The sequence below is a fragment of the Chiloscyllium plagiosum genome, chromosome 26 (genome assembly GCF_004010195.1).
Source record: "Chiloscyllium plagiosum isolate BGI_BamShark_2017 chromosome 26, ASM401019v2, whole genome shotgun sequence".
In the NCBI taxonomy this organism is placed as follows: Eukaryota; Metazoa; Chordata; class Chondrichthyes; order Orectolobiformes; family Hemiscylliidae; genus Chiloscyllium; species Chiloscyllium plagiosum.
Window position 1 is genome coordinate 52,678,221 of NC_057735.1, and position 17,980 is coordinate 52,696,200.

Here is a 17,980-nt window from a genome sequence, read left to right on the forward strand (position 1 = left end):
TGTACTCTATGCTACTTTCTCCCCACCCCCCCCCTCCTCTAGCTTATCTCTCCACGCTCCAGGCTCACTGCCTTTATTCCTGATGAAGGGCTTTTGCCCGAAACGTCGATTTCGAAGCTCCTTGGATGCTGCCTGAACTGCTGTGCTCTTCCAGCGCCACTGATCCAGAATCTGGTTTCCAGCATCTGCAGTCATTGTTTTTACCTGAAAATAGGAATCTAGTCCATGAAGGATCGGAACAAACAGACTGCAGTAAGAAATGGGAAGATACAGGGTTGGAGCAGGCTCAGAGAGAATCCAATCAAGTCTAGGATAAGTTGATAAAATAAATGTATGAAGCACAGCATTAGGTTGTTGAGTTGGAATTAGAGATAATGCTTTAAACTCAATAGTCATTGGGGGCCGATCACATCAAGGTGAAATTTAGAAAATGAAAGTGGAATGACATGGCAATAATGCAGGCCAGCAACAACCAGGGTGAGACTGACAGGAGAGAGTGAACGAGTGCATGGACAAACCAGGGTGAGACTGACAGGAGAGAGTGAACGAGTGCATGGACAAACCAGGGTGGAGTTGGGAAAAGTGGTAAGAAAGGTAAGAAGGCTTTTATCTGAATACATGCAGCAATCACAACAAGATGGATGAATTGATGGCACAAGTAGAAAGACATACATATGACTTAATAGCCATTACAGATGTACACTTCCAAAGCTGGGAACATTCAGGGATATTTGACATTTTGTAAGGGAAATAACAAAATGGTGTGGGGTTGCTTTGCTCATTAAGGATGAAGCCAGTACAGTCCTGAGAAATGGAATTGGTAGGAGAGATGGACAGGGAGTGACGTATCCGAGTAGAGGGGGCAGAGGTGACAGATAGAAAGTGCCTTCTCGGTTATAAAGTTCATAACTTCCCCATCACTCCTGATTCCCCCTTTACATTCCGCTTACCTTCCAGAGTGTTCCTTCGGCCATCAGCACCAATCACAGCATCAAACTCAAACTGCGTTACTTTGCTGGTTGGAGGGTTTATCTCTGCTCTCCAGCCGGCATCTGCAATCAGAAATAAGCCCAGGTAACAGAGACTGGCCAGGTAACACCATATCCTGCACAGCAGGCATCTGTAGGGCTGGTGACACGATTGATGCAAGAGGTCTGGTTCAAAATCAAAACTCCTTGGTAAAACAGCTGGACACGGGGATGACAGAACCCCAGAATCTGCTGCCCAGACACTCTCCAACTCTCTAACGTTCATGGTTTTACAAGCTAAAGTTGCACTGTTGTCTGATTGGTATCTTAAGTGTGGACCTCATTAAGAGCTGAGCTTTCTCCCAATCAGATTTAGAGGTCATTGATAATAAATGGGTACATTCGAGTCACTATCAACGTTTGATGTTTTGGGCATCGAAAGGCCAACGCAGAATCGAAAATCAAGGCTCAATCTGAATCAGTCTGTTAAAGAAAGTGATACAAGGATCATTGATTGTGTATTGAAGTAGATCAACACCTTCTGAATTCATTGAGACAACTTAAACAAAAATCTGAAGTATAACAATCAACCATTTCTTGGAAGAATAGTGATTATGAAATTAAAGCCAGGAATAAGAACACATTAAAAAAGTGAAAGTGCTGGAAAAATTCAGCATATTAGGCAAAGAAACAGAGCTATCATTCGAAAAAAATGCGAGCATTTCAGGTCATAACCTTTCATCAGAATGTTTAAGCTCACAGACCTGAAATGTTAACTCAGTTTCTCTCTCCACCAAAGCTACCAAACCAGCTCAGTATTTACTGCATGTTCTAACCTTATTCCACACGGAAGCTATCTGCAGAATTCACTCTCTGTTGTTGTGCTGTAAGTACTGTGTAGAAGAACTTTCAAATGATGTTTCATGAACTATCACATAAAAGAATTGTCAGTAAACACTGGAGCTCAACACTGAAAGGATCCACATGGCTGGGTGGATATTGACTTGACTAAGTGACAAATTCACAAATTCTTCTTGTTCAGATGGGAGTTCAACTGCATTGCGCCCCAGCACTGGTGTTGATTAGATTAGATTAGATTAGATTACAGTGTGGAAACAGGCCCTTCGGCCCAACAAGTCCACACCGACCCGCCGAAGCGCAAACCACCCATACCCCTACATTTACCCCTTACCTAACACTACGGGGAATTTAGCATGGCCAATTCACCTGACCTGCACATCTTTGGACTGTGGGAGGAAACCGGAGCACCCGGAGGAAACCCACGCAGACACGGGGAGAACGTGCAAACTCCACACAGTCAGTCGCCTGAGGCGGGAATTGAACCCGGGTCTCTGGCGCTGTGAGGCAGCAGTGCTAACCACTGTGCCACCGTGCGGCCCACAGCAGCAGACAGGTGTCCAGGACACACTGGCGAGTGTATTCAGAAGCTTTAGCAATGCAGCCAGATCCGCAACCATTTGGATAAATTGGCAGGAGGCCTGGCCAGCCAGGCGCAGCAGCCGCATGCAATGCTGGTTCGATGCACACCCCTGCACTGCATTAGCCCAGACAGTGGGTCCTCAATACAAAGGCAGGGCAGGAGTGAAGCAGGTAGCCTTGGCCCCTCACAAGGAGATCAGATAGTGCCAAGAAGTTTGCGTCTGGTGTAGCAGCCACACTCAGGCCCCTGGACAGTTCCTGGTCTAGGTCTGGGACCTCCACCTCCCATCCAGACCCAAAGGTGTCTGGGATCATCCAACCAATTGGCTGGGACAGCAGGGCTCCAACTATAGAGCAGACTTCCTCCACTCCTTAACTACAGAACTCATGAGCTGTGTGGTACAGAAAGAGAGAGAAAGAAAAAGGAAAGAGGAAACATTGGGGCAACAGCTAACAATGCTCTGCGAATAGATTGTCTCCCGAACAATGTTATGCGGACAGTTCGGTATTTCACAAATCGATGATTTTCACAGTTCATGCAGTTAAGCCTTGTGTGTGTGGGGACGAGCTTTGTTACACCCTGCAGCAACTCTCGCAGGGAATTAACCAGACGCTGTGACTGGCGGTATACAATGGTGCATTTGTTGCCTGTTGTGAGAGAGATACCAAAGTGACTATAGAGCACTGATTGCCTCTGACACCTCACATTCTCTTCACTCACTCTCTCTCGCTCTCATACACACCTGCTCGCAATCAAACACTGACAGCACCTCTCACACACACACTGACGGCACGTCTCTCACACACACACTGACAGCACGTCTCTCACACACACACACTGACAGCACGTTTCTCTCACACACTGACAGGACGTCTCTCTCACACACTGACAGGACGTCTCTCTCACACACTGACAGCACGTCTCTCACACACACACACACTGACAGCACGTCTCTCACACACTGACAGGACGTCTCTCTCACACACACTGACAGCACGTCTCTCACACACACTGACAGCACGTCTCTCACACACTCACTGATGGCACGTCTCTCACACACACACTGACAGCACGTCTCTCTCACACACTGACAGGACGTCTCTCTCACACACTGACAGGACGTCTCTCTCACACACTGACAGCACGTCTCTCTCACACACTGACAGCACGTCTCTCTCACACACTGACAGGACGTCTCTCTCACACACTGACAGCACGTCTCTCTCACACACTGACAGGACGTCTCTCTCACACACTGATAGGACGTCTCTCTCACACACTGACAGCACGTCTCTCTCACACACTGACAGCACGTCTCTCTCACACACTGACAGGACGTCTCTCTCACACACTGACAGGACGTCTCTCTCACACGCTGACAGCACGTCTCTCTCACACGCTGACAGCACGTCTCTCTCACACGCTGACAGCACGTCTCTCGCACACACTGACATCACGTCTCTCTCACACACACTGACGGCACGTCTCTCTCACATACACTGACAGCACGTCTCTCACACACACACACTGACAGCACGTCTCTTACACACGCTGACAGCACATCTCTCACACACACTGACAGCACGTCTCTAACACGCACACACCAAAAGCACGTCTCTCACACACGCTGACAGCACGTCTCTCGCACACACTGACGGCACGTCTCTCGCACACACACACACTGACAGCACGTCTCTCACACACACTGACAGCACGTCTCTCTCACAACACTGACAGCACGTCTCTCACACACACAGACAGCACGTCTCTCACACACACAGACAGCACGTCTCTCTCACACACTGACAGCACGTCTCTCACACACACTGACAGCACGTCTCTCTCACACACTGACTGCACGTCTCTCACACACACTGACAGCACGTCTCTCACACACACTGACAGTACGTCTCTCACACACACTGACAGCACGTCTCTCACACACACACACACTGACAGCACGTCTCTCACACACACTGACAGCACGTCTCTCACACACACTGACAGCACATTTGTCATACACACCCCAACACCAATGTGCACACACACTCAGACAGAAAACAATAATTGGCATACACAGACTTACAACACCTCACACAGATGCAGACAGTCCCTCACATGCACCAAAGTGCAATGTGACATACACACACGCCACCCTGCGCCCCCTGACTGTATCTCACAGACATTCACATCAACAGCACATCACACAGATTGACAGCACCTGACACATGTATACTGATATAAAGAGTACCTTACACGGTGGCACAGTGGTTAGCACTGCTGCCTCACAGCGCCAGAGACCCGGGTTCAACTCCCGCCTCAGGCTTCTGACTGTGTGGAGTTTGCACGTTCTCCCCGTGTCTGCGTGGGTTTCCTCCGGGTGCTCCGGTTTCCTCTCACAGTGCAGGTTAGGTGAATTGGCCATGCTAAATTGCCCGTAGTGTTAAGTGAAGGGGTAAATGTAGGGGAATGGGTCTGGGTGGGTTGCTCTTCAGACAGTCAGTGTGGACTTGTTGGGCTGAAGGGCCTGTTTCCACACTGTAAGTAATCTCATGTAATCTAATCTAATCTCACACACCGAGCACCAACAGCACCTTGCATTGACATAGAGACCACTTTTTACACACACCTGTGAACAGCAACTCTCTCTATCACACAAACACACTTATCTCAACTGCATCTGACACACAGAGAGCAGCTCACACACAGACAGTAGCTCACACACATGAACAACCGCACCTCACACACCCACACCAAAATGCCTTATACACAAATACAAACACAGATGCACACTGACAGTATGTCACACACATGCACAACTCCTCACATACATTGACAGCTCCTCATCCAGACACTGACACTACCTCAAACAAACACAACAGCACCTTACTTGCACATAATCATAACACGCCAACAGCACCTTTCACACAACAGCTTCTTGCGCGCGCATACCCTCCCCCACCTCAGATGTACATACGCACTGACACCTCTCATACACACAGCAACAGTCCCTCATACACACACACACCCCAATAGCATCTTACACCCCAATGGATGGCACCATATACACTCTCACATATCCCCAGAACCTCTGCCCCGCCCTTCCCACATTCCACCTCACTACATCCAGGAGCAGTAGTTTGCACCCAGTGCCTCTATTAAATTCACTTACTTGGATTTTTCTGGCCTCTGGGAGGGAGCAGACCACGGAACTCCACATTCAGATGGATCTCAATGCCCAAGATCAAGGCAATCTTCAGCAGGACAAGCTGCAGCTGTCGGATACCTGTCAGTGCAGAACCAGTTGTGAATAGACAGCACTCAACATGTTCAGACAGACGTCCCTGCTCCTACCCATACTCTCAGACCCGGTGATTAAGCCGATTGCTCCCTGGACACTGTGCTGACTGATTTACTGCTGCTCTTCACCAGACATTCAACAACAGGAGGCATCACAGTGAGCTACAGGGCTGTCCGCTCAGGTCAGAAAGCTCGAGCACCAGGCTGTATGTTGAACACCCTCATAAGGAAATCAACCTCTGGGACATATACACAGAAACCCAACTAAACAGGTTATCCGGAAAATATGTTTCAATGCAATGATATGGAGTAACGGAGGTGTGGATATAATGAAACTGTCCCTGCACTTCAAAATTCCAAGGGGACATTGCAATATGTTACTTCCCAGCTCAGTTCTGAGATTTCAGCAGAACGACGAGGATCAGGGGAGACAGGATAGCCAATACAGGACAAGAGGAGGTCCAATAGGTAGGTGAGGGATACAGGGGAAATGTGGATATGGGAGTGATGGGGATTGGGGGGGAAGAAATGGGGAAGACGGAGATATACAAGGAGAGATGGGATAGAAAGGGAGAGATGGGAAAAACAGGGATACAGAGGCAGAGATGGGGAAGATCGCAAGAACTAGGCCAGTCAGCCTATTGAGTCTGCTCAGCCATTCATCAGTGATATGTTTCTCAGTCCTATTCCCCGCCTTCTTCCAGTGAGACTCGATCCCCTTACCAAATAAAACCCTACCTGCCTCTGTCTTAGCGACACTCAATGACATGACCTCCATGGCCCTTTGTGGCAACAAGTTCCACAGATTTACCATCTTCTGGCTAAAGAAATTCCTCCTCATCTCAGTTCTAAAAGGTTGTCCTAGATGTTCCCTGGGATCCTAGTTCTTCCTATTCATGGAAATATTTTCCCCACATCCAGTCTATCCAGGCTTTTCAGTATTCTTTAAATTTCATTCAGTAAACTCCACCAAGTACAAACCAGAGACTTCAACTGCTCCTCATGTAAAAAGTCCCTTATTCGTGGGATTATTCTTGTGAATCTCCTGTGGACTCTCTCCTAGGTCAGCACATCCATCCTTAGATATAGGGCCCAAAACTGCTCACAATATTCCCAGTGCAGCCTGACCAGAGCCTTATGCAACCTCAGCAGTACATCTCTGATCTTGTATTATAGCCTTCTTCAAATTAATGTTCACATTGCATTTTCCCCCGTAACTGCCAAATAATTCTGCATGTTGACCTTAAGAGAATCTTGAACTAAGACTTCCAAGAACCTTTGTGCTTCAGATTTCCAAAGCCTTTCCCTATTTAGGGAATAGTCCGTACCTCCATTCTTCCTGAAAGTGCATAACCTCACATTTCCTCACACTGTATTCCATCTCCCAGTTCTTTGCCCACTCTGCTAGTCTATCCAGTTCGTTCTATCCACTTCCTCAATACTACCTAAACCTCCACCTAACTTCGAGTCATCAGCAAACAGTAACAATGCCCTCAGTTTCTTTTTTCTGATCATCAACGTATAATGTAAATGTTTGTCATTCCAACACTGACCCCTGCGGAACTCAACTAGTCACTACCTGCCATCCTGACAAGGAACTCTTTATCCCTACGTTCTGCCTTCGGCCAGTCAGCCAATCCTCTATCCATGCCAGTTTCTTGTCCCTAACACTATGGGTCTTATCTTATTTAGCCGCCTCCTGTACACACCTCGTTAAACACCTTCGGGAAATCCAGATCGATCACATCCACTGGCTCCTCTGTCTGACTTGCTTGTTACCTTCTCAAAGAATTCTAACAAATCTGTCAGACCTCCCCTACTTTACCATGCACTTCCAAGTACTCTGCTATCTCATCCTTAACAATGGACTCGAAAACCTTTCCAATGACCAAGGTCAGGCTAACTGGCTTATAGTTTCCTGAGAGAAAGTGAGGACTGCAGATGCTGGAGATCAGAGCTGAAAATGTGTTACTGGAAAAGCGCAGCAGGTCAGGCAGCATCCAGGGAACAGAAGAATCGACGTTTCGGCATAAGCCCTTCTTCAGGAATGAGGAAAGTGTGTCCAGCAGGCTAAGATAAAAGGTAGGGAGGAGGGACTTGGGGGAGGGGCTTTGGAAATGCAATAGGTGGAGGGAAGTCAAGGTGAGGGTGATCGGCCGGAGTGGGGGTGGGGGCGGAGAGGTCAGGAAGAAGATTGCAGGTTAGGAAGGCGGTGCTGAGTTCGAGGGATTTGACTGAGACAAGGTGGGGGGAGGGGAAATGAGGAAACTGGAGAAATCTGAGTTCAATCTGAGTTATAGTTTCCTGTCCTTGCCTCCTTCCCTTCTTAAACAGATTGTTACATTTGCATTTTCCCGTCACCTGGGACACTCCCTGATTCCAGTGATTCCTGAAAGATCACCCCCGCTATCTCCTTCAGAGATCTGGGGTGTAGTCCATCTGGTCCAGGTGATCTATCCACCTTCAGACCTTTCCGCTCCCCCAGTACCTTCTTCATAGTGATGGCCATTACACTCAGCTCAGCCCTCTGACTCTCTCAGAGTTCTAGTACATTGCTAGCATCTTCCAGTGAAAACTGATGCAAAATAACCATTCAGTTCTTCCTTGTTCCCCATTGCTATTCCTCCAGCCTTACCTTCCAGTGGTCCAATGTCCACTCATGTCCCTCCCTTCCCTTTTAGCTGCTTAAAAAATCTTTTGCAAACTTCTTTAATATTACTAACTAGCTCTCTGTATTATTTCATCTTCTCTCCCTTATTGAGTTTTAGTTATTCTATTTTGGTTTTTCAAGGATTTCCGATCCTTGAGCTTCCCACTAATCTTCACCACATTGTATGCTTTTTCTTTTGCTTCTATGCTGTTCCTGGCTTCCCTTGTCAGCCAATGCTGCCTCATCACCACCGCCTCCCCCCCCAGGCAATGGTCCAGTGGTATTACTGCTAGGCTATTAAACCAGAGACCCAAAAAATAGTCTGGGAACCAAGGTTCGAATCTTGCCAAAGCAGATTTGAAATTAATAAAAATCTAGAACTGAGAGAATCATAGAAGTCTACAGTGAGGAATTAGGCCATTCAGCCCAGTGAATCCACACCAACTCTCCAAAGATCATCCCAACCAGACCCACCCTCTCCTCATAATCCTGCACTTCCCGTGACTAATCCACCTAACCTGCGCACCTTTGGACTGTAGGAGGAAACCCACGCAGACCCAGGGAGCACATGCAGACAGTCACCCAAGGATGGAATTGAATCCAGATCCCTGGTGCTGTAAGGCAACACTGTTAACCACTGAGCCACTGTGCCACCCAAATCCATTGTCAATTGTCAGGAAAAACCCATCCAGTTCACGAATGTCCTTTAGGGAAGGAAATTGCCATCCTTACCTGGTCTGGACCCCATGTGACTCCAGACCAACAACAAAGTTGTTAACTGTTAAACTGCCCTCTCGATAATTAGGGAAGCCCAATGAAATGCTGGCCTAACTCATGCCCAGCAAATGAATAAGAAAAAAGCAAGTTTCTTCTTCCTTTGGTTGAGTTTTTGCTGTGTCTCCGGAATTATTCCCAGAAACTCCTGCCATTGCTCCACCGTCTTCCCTGCCCAGCTCCCCTCCCTATTAACTCCCTCATGTCTTCGTAGTTACGTTTACTCCATTGTAATACTGTTAGACTGATTTCAGCTTGTCCCTCTCAAAATGTAGAGTGAATTCTATCATATTATGGCCGCTGCCCCTTGTCGTTCTTTTTGCTCCCTAATCAAGTCTACCTCAATACACATCATCAAATCCAGAACTGCCTGTTACTACAAGCTGCTCGAAAAATTATCGTGTAGACATTCCACAAATTACCTTTCTTGAGATCCACTACCAACCTGATCTTCCTAATCCACCTGCATATTGCAATCCACCCATGATTACTGTGATTGTGCCTTTCTTACAGACCTTCACTATCTCCTGATTTTCCTCACCACAACCTGATGAAGGGTGACACGGTGACTCAGTGGTTAGCACTGCTACCTCATAGCGCCAGAGACCCAGGTTCGATTCCAGCCTTGGGTGACTGTGTGGAGTTTGCACATTCTCCCTGTGTCTGCGTGGGTTTCCTCCGGGTGCTCTGGTTTCCTCCCACAATCCAAAGATGTGCCAGCCAGGTGAATTGGTTATGCCAAATTGCCCGTAGTGTTAGGTGCATTAGTCACAGGAAAATGGGTCTGGATGGGTTACTCTTCGGAGGGTCGGTGTGGACTTGTTGGGCCGAAGGGCCTGTTTCCACACTGTAGGAAATCTAATCTAATCTAAATCTGAACAACCTGATTACAGCTATGAGACCTGTACACAACTCCAACCGGGGTGTTTTTTCCTTTGTGGTTCTTCAACTTTACCTACACAGATTCTATACCTTCTGGCTCTATACGACTTCTTGCTATCGATTTAATGAATTTCTTAAGAATAAGCCAACCCTATCTATCCCCCTCTAACTATTTGTCTTACCTTTCAATACAAAGTGGATCCCAGAATATTTACTTCTCAGCCTTGATCCCCCTGTCGCCATGTCTCTGTGATACCCATATCATAACCACCAATTTCAATCTGCACTACAAGCTCATTTGGAGAAAGTGAGGATTGTAGATGCTGGAGATCAATCGAAAAGTGTGGTGCTGGAAAAGCACAGGCAGCATCCGAGGAGCAGGAGAATCGACATTTCGGGCATAAGCCCTTCATCAGGAATGTCACCTGGTTATATGATTCACCAGGAGATTGGTCACAGCGTGTTTCAGGTGGAGTCTGTCCCATCAGAACAACTGCCTCCTTCCCTGGTACTGATGCCAATGCTCCATGAATTCAAACCCATTTCTCCCACACTGAACATCGAGCCAGCACCTACCTCTTTAATCTCACTGACCTTTTCCTATTTTTGTTTGTGGTTCATGTAATGGACCCAAAGATTATTATGTTTTTAGTTCTGCTTTTTAGTTTAGCCCCTAGCCCCTCAGCAGAACCTCTTTCCTCTTTATACCGATATCGTTGGTACCTATGTGGACCATGACAATTGGATCTTTCCCCTCCCATTCCAAGTTCCGATACAGCCCAGATGAGATATCCTGAAGCCAGGCACTAGGCAGGCATCATAGCCTTCAGAACTCTCAATCCTGACCATAGGGCACAGTGTCTACTCCCATTAGAACATAGAATAGAAAAGTACAGCACAGAACAGGCCCTTTGGCCCACGATGTTGTGCCGAGGTTTAATCCTAATGTAAAACATAGTAACCTAACCTACACACCCCTCAACTCACTGCCATCCATGTGCATGTCCAGCAGTCGCTTAAATGTCCCCAAAGACTCTGCTTCCACCACCACCGCTGGCAACGCATTCCATGTATTCACAACTCTCTGCGCAAAGAACCTACCTCTGATGTCTCCTTTATACCTTCCTCCTAATATCTTCAAATTATGACTCCTCGTACCAGTTAATCCTGCCCTGGGGAAAATTCTCTGGCTATCTACTCCATCTATTCCACTCATTATCTTGTATATTTCGATCAGGTCACCTCTCTTCCTCATTCTCTCCAGAGAGAAAAGTCCAAGCTTTTACAACCTTTCTTCATAAGGCAAGCCTTCCCAGTCCAGACAGCATCCTTCTTTGCACCCTCTCCAAAGCCTCTGTATCTTTCCTATAGTAGAGCGACCAGAACTAGACACAATATTCCAAGTGTGGTATCACCAGGGACTTGTAGAGCTGTAGCAAAACCTCGCAGCTCTCAAACTCGATCCCCCTGTTAATAAAAGCCAACACACCATATGCTTTCTTAACAACCCTATCCACTTGGGTGGCATCTTTGAGGGATCTATGTACGTGCACACCCAGGTCCCTCTGTTCCTCCACTCTGCCAAGAATCCTGTCTTTAATCCTATATACTATTTCCAATTGAAACCTCTCCTCCTCCCTCCTGAATGACTCCCTGTACAGCAGTGCTCAGGTCAGTTTGCTCATCCTCCCTACAGCCTCCACTCTCATCCACACAGGAAGCAAGAATCTCAAACATATTTGACAAGCTCAAGGGCTGCGACTGCTTCAGCACAACCTCCTGGGACCCTTTAACTGTCTCACTTGTACTTATATCCTCCTCTTCCTGAACTCTGACTAAATTTGATATACTTAATCTGAGGGGTATGACTGTCACCTGAAACACAGCATTCAGGAGATAGGGATTCAGGGGGAGAGATGGTGAAGACAGATACACGGGGCAGGGGGGAGATGGGAAAATAGGGATACAGGGGAGAAATTCAAAGACTCAGAGCACCGAAAAGGTCCTTCGGCCCATCGTGTCTGCACTGACATAACTACCACTAAAAGTGCGCTCGTCCCAATTTCCCATGTGTCCCATATCCTTGAATGTCATGATATTTCAAGTACTCATACAAATATTGTTTCAATATTGTAAGGCTTATAGCCTCCACTATTTTCTCAGGCAGTACATTCCAGATTCCCATCACCCTCTGAGCGAAAACCTTTTTTTCCCCAAATTTCCTGCCCCTTCCTCTAAAACTATGCCCTCTCGTGCTTGATCCCTCAACAGTTCCTCTTTGTTCACCTGTCCATACCCCTCATAATCTTATATACCTCGACCATGTCTCCCCTCTGCTTTCTGTGCCCTAAAGAAAACAATCCAAGCCTATCTAGTCTCTCCTTTAGCTCAACTTCTCCATCCCAGGCAACGCCCTGGTGAACCTCCTCTGTAGCTCCCTTCAGTGCTATCATATCCTTCCTGAGGTGACCAGAACTGCACACAATATGCCGGCCATGGCCTAACCAACACTTTGTACATTACCTCCTTGATTTTTGCCATGACTGATGAAAATGTCCTATATGTGTTGTTAACTATCCTATTCACATGCTCTGCTGACTTCAGGGATCTGAGAATAATTAGCCCAGATCTCTCTATTCCTCTAAGCTACCAATTATCCTGCCATTCGTTAAATACTCCCTCATCATGTTTTTTCTTACAAAATGCATCACCTCCCAATTATCAGGTCACTGGTCTGTCCATCTGACCAACCCATCTATATCTTACTGTAACCCTCAGCCATCTTGTTTGCTATGAACCACTCTACCAATCTTGGGGTCAGCTGCAAATTTGCTTAACATTCCCCCTACATTTTCATCTATCATTTAAGTATATAATAAATAATAAAGGCCCCAGTACTAATCCTTGTGGTACACTACTGGCCTTCAGTCACTCAAACAGCCTTCTACCTCTACCCTTTGTGCCTCATTATTAATTCGTAATGCAGAGCTTACGCCCGAAACGTCGATTCTCCTGCTCCTTGGATTCTGCCTGACCTGCTGCGCTTTTCCAGCACCACACTCTTGACTCCTATTCCTGAAGAAGGGCTTATGCCCGAAACGTCAATTCTCCTGCTCCTTGGATGCTGCCTGACCTGCTGCGCTTTTCCAGCAACACATTTTCAGTTCCTATTACTAAGCCCATTTCTGATCCATCTTGCCAAGTTTCCCACAATTCCATGGGCTTTAACCTTCTTGATCAGCCTCCCACTTGGGACTTTGTCAAAAGTTTTGCTAAAATTCATATAAACTACATTAACTAAATTCTAACAAACTTGCTAGGCTTGACCTCCAACTGACAAAGCCATGCTGACTATCCCTAATTTACTCATGCCTTTCTAAGTGGACAATAATTCGCTTATCCAGAACTTTCTCCAATAGTTTCTCTACCACTGACAAGAGACACGCGAGTCTGAGATTTTCTGGTACATCTTTACCACCCCTCTTAAAGGTGTGGGGGGCGCGGGGGTTGGGGAACAGGGAGACAGGGCTGCAGAGAGAGAGATGGGGAAGATGGGCATACAAGGAGGTGAGACAGGAATGACAAGGATGGAGAGGGTAAATCGGGAAAATTGAATTGGGAAGAGAGCTGGAGAGTTGAGGAGAGGGTTGATGAGAGTCAGGAAGAAACAGTATGTGCTAGTCAGAGATGGAGAGTTACATAGAGGATTCAGGAGAAACAGGCAGATTCTGGGAACAAGAGTGACTGTCTGGAGGTCAATGGGAACTGACTAATTCCAGTGGGTCAGTTTGCTCCAGGGTAAGTATAACGTCAGCATGATGGATAGGAAGCTGGTAACTCACTGATATGATCAATAGCTCCTGCACAGAACTTCCCATAGATTTTCTTTGCTCCCAGGTTGCGCAGATCCTGAATAGTGTACGGCCACAAGTGTAAGACATTGTTTCTAGAGAAGGTGTCCCGTTTCTCTACGATGATGGTTTTGGCTCCGAGGAACGCTAGCTCAATGGCCGTACGCAGGCCACAAGGACCAGCCCCGATCACGAGACACTGCAGGTTGAAGGACAGAAACTGCAGTTAATAGGGTGAATCAAGTCAGACAAGTCAGACAATATCACATGGTGTTGGGCAGCTGCTGAGGCACAATGGTGCTCAGTCAGGCAGTGAGGAATGGTTAACAAGCAAGTCCTGCATCATCCTTCAGAAAGCACAGAATGTAGCTTCACCCATTCACAAGGACTCTGCCTCCTCACTCTCTGCACCCACACACTCTTACATCCTTTCATATCCCACACCCTGATGCCACTCTTCATCTCACTTTAATCTATAATCCCGTCTAATCCCACTCTCTTCCCGATCCTTTAATATCCCATACTGCCCCTGCACTGTTTATTATCCCCCAGTCTCGACCCACTCCCTCCCGTACTGTTTATTATCCCCCAGTCTAATCCCACTCTGTCCCCACACTGTTTATTATCCCCCAGTCTAATCCCACTCTGTCCCCATACTGTTTATTATCCCCCAGTCTCAACCCACTCCCTCCCCTATCCTTTAATATCCCACCCTCCTCTTGCACTGTTTATTACCTGCCAGTCGATTTCCACTCTCTCCCCCATCCTTTAATATCCCACCATCACCCCCAACACTGTTTATTATCGAGTTTTGAGAAGATTTGTAGCTCAGGTTAAGGTTTCGGATGTACATTTGCTTGTTGAGCTGGAAGGTTTGTTTTCAGACATTTCATCACCATACTAGGTAACATCATCAGTGAGTCTCCAGTGAAACACTGGTGGTGCAGTCAGTCTTCTATTTGTGTGTTTAGGTTTCCTTGGGTTGATGATGCCATTTCCTATGGTGACATCATTTCCTGTGGTGATGTCATTTCCTGATCTTTTTCTCAGCGGATGGTAAATGGGATCCAAGTCAATGTGTTTGTTTATAGAGTTCCGGTTGGAGTGCCATGCTTCTAGGGATTCTTGTGTGTGTCTCTGTTTGGCTTGTCCTAGGATGAATGTGTTGTCCCAGTCGAAGTGGTGTCCTTCCTCATCTGTATGTGAGGATACCATCAGAGTGAGTCATGTCTTTTTGCGGCTAGTTGATGTTCATGTATCCCGGTGGCTAGTTTTCTGCCCATTTGCCCAATGTAGCCACCAGGATACATGAACTTCAACTAGCCACAAAACGACATGACTCACTCTGACTGGTATCCTTACATACAGATGAGGAAGGACACCACTTCGACTGGGACAACACATCCATCCTAGGACAAGCCAAACAGAGACACGCATGAGAATTCCTAGAAGCATGGCACTCCAACCAGAACTCTATCAACAAACACAATGACTTAGATCCCATTTACCATCCACTGAGAAAAAGAACAAGAAAAGTGTCACCACAGGAAATAACATCACCAATCCAAGGAAACCTAAACATAAATAAAAAGCAGGCCATACCACCAGTGTTTCACTGGAGACTCACTGATGATGTTACCTAGTATGGTGATGAAACATCTGAAAACGAACCTTCCAGCTCAGCGAGCTATCCTACATCCAGAACAGTTTACTATCCCCCAATCTACTCCCACTGTCTCGCCCATACTTTAATATCCCACCCTCCTCCCAGATTGTTTACTATCCCCAAGTTTAATCGCACTCCCCTAACCTGTATGCACTCCTGACTGACTGGCCTACAGAGTTCAGTGGATTTGTGTTTTTTCTCGAGGAGGTGGACAGGGGTTACAGACTATTAAAAAAGAAGCACAGATTTGCCATTAATTATTGCTCCTTCAAAGAGCCAGTAAGGGCACAAGAGGTGGTCTGGGAAACTCCAGTTTTACCTTTGTATTAGCACAGGCTGTGTTCTTCTTGTAATCCTTGTGACTTCCTCGTTTGTCCAGTTTTGAAAAAAGTGCTTTTGCTTTCCAGTAGTTGAGTTTGGATTTCAGCTTGGGGTAAAAGTTGGGGAAGTCGATATTGGTGATGGCCAGAATCTCACAGAGCTCCTGAAAACCTTTGAATGTGCCTTTGCAGGTTGTGGCCTGGATGAAGTTATCAAACAGCAAGTGCGATTGCTCAATTTTGGACTTCTCTCCATCCCCCATGTTGCAAAAGTCCCAAAACGCAGGCCTGGATCAGTTATTGCCCTTTTTCAGCTGACAGTCTCACTCATTCTGGCCCTTTAGGAAAGACAATAAGATAAATAATTAATCTGGATCAGGACATGCTGAGTGCAGTGTCCCTCAAACAAGCCATCATCAGATTCAACAACTTGCTGTCAATTACGACATGGGCAGTAGAGCTTTGGATAACCTCCAGGTCATGGCAGGGAAGATGCTGGGACACCACCAGAACTATGTTGAAATGGTCCGATTCAGAGGTAATACTGGCATGAAGGAGTCTCAATATCAGATTAACTGAAATTGGCGTTATGGAAGTAGAAACAGGCAGCATCTGTGATGAGATGGATGTAAGCTCAGCAGGTGGCTGGTGTAAGGAGTTTAGAGTAGTAACTGAAAATTATGGCTTTGGTTTTCCCTAATATTTAATTTGGAGCATCTGATTGCTCATCAACACAGGATGTCAGATCAGCAACCTGATACCTTTCATAACATTGGAGTTTCTGGAGATGTGGTGGGGGGGGGGGATTTGGGTGTCACCCCCCACTCAGTTGAGATATTTGTGGTTCATTGCGTGGAAATGATGGTCATGAACTGGAGATTTACTTGAATTTATTTCAAGAGACGCTTACTGAGATAGTGTATTTGAGATAGGCTTGGAATATTCACATTGTAAATACGTGCAAGTCTGAAGAAAGATGGGTCCCATTCCAGATGCAGCTTTCCTTGCTGCCAGATTATAAGAATTGAAACATGATCGAACATGAACTGAATTTTCAGAGCAAGCACTCACCTATGGGAAGAATGGTCAGCACTTTACAGGGGGCAGATTACATCACTTCATCCACACACCCACTGACCAAGTTAAAAATTATGAAGCTGCCTTTAAAAGCAGTTAACAGTTCACTTAAAAACAGAGGAAGGACGGCGTGTGGTCCGTCCTTATCCAATCCCATGAGGACCAGGCCACGGTTGCCAGGAAACTGTAGGCTGGCCACCCACTTCATTTTACATCCTCTCACCTGCTTTCAAATACAAATGCTGGGTTTATGTGAAATTCACCTCGTGAGTACAGGTGAACACTCAGCAGACATCCTTCACATGACACTATGACAAGGCAATGGTAAAGACAGCCAGCCACCATACTTTCTTTAATTACCGGAACTCATTTCCATCGGGAGCAAAGAGTCCAGCAATAAACCCTCAGATTGTACTCACGAGTGTAGAGAGAGCTTTACTCTGTATCTAGCCCAAAGCTGTACCTGGCCTGGAAGTTTTTGTTAGGGACATGTCGTGGGAGCTTTACTCTGTATCGAACCACGTGCTGCTGTCCCTGTCCTGGGTGTTGACAGGGACAACACAGAAGGAGATTTAAAAGTTTACAAGAGCAGTGGGTGTTGTATTTGCTCTGGCACTGTTTCATAGGGGCAGAACAAAGGGAACTTTACTCTGTATCTAACCTTGTGCTGTACTTGCCCGAGGAGTGTTTGGTGGGGATAGTATCATGGGAGCTTTGTTTGCAACTTAAAGAGTAGTGGGCGCATTCCTTTCAATTTAAACGACTAGAATAAGACTTACTCTGTATCTAACCCTGTGCTGTCCCTGTCTTGAGGAATGTTCGATAGGGACAGTGTCCATGAGTTATCCTTTCACATTAGGGGAAGGGTGAGTGAGAGAGTGAAGTTTGGTGAGAGGTGAGAGATAGGAGAGGGGTAGGGAGGAGACTGTAGAGGGGTGAGAGGGAGATGGATCTGGGGATGTGTGGGAGAGGGGAAAGTGTATGGGCAAGGGGTCTAAATGTAGCAGAGGAATCTAGTGTGGAAGTTGGTTTGGGGCAAGAGTGTGAGGAG

The 17,980-nt window shown here is 46.6% G+C and overlaps 1 protein-coding gene across 3 annotated transcripts in view; it reads right to left on the bottom strand.

Moving 5' to 3' along the window:
- The window catches only part of LOC122563355 (protein-methionine sulfoxide oxidase mical3a-like), a 111,084-nt gene extending 94,891 nt beyond the window's left edge, over positions 1 to 16,193 (bottom strand). For all 3 annotated transcript variants that reach the window (XM_043717106.1, XM_043717107.1, XM_043717109.1), the window contains exons 1-4: positions 15,852 to 16,193; positions 13,858 to 14,065; positions 5,582 to 5,695; positions 951 to 1,052 (exon numbers count right to left, since the gene is read on the bottom strand). In XM_043717106.1, the coding sequence (XP_043573041.1) occupies positions 951 to 1,052; positions 5,582 to 5,695; positions 13,858 to 14,065; positions 15,852 to 16,115 (688 nt within the window). In that variant the 5' untranslated portion in view covers positions 16,116 to 16,193. The remainder of the gene's footprint in view (positions 1 to 950; positions 1,053 to 5,581; positions 5,696 to 13,857; positions 14,066 to 15,851) is intronic.
- Positions 16,194 to 17,980: the final 1,787 nt, after the last annotated feature.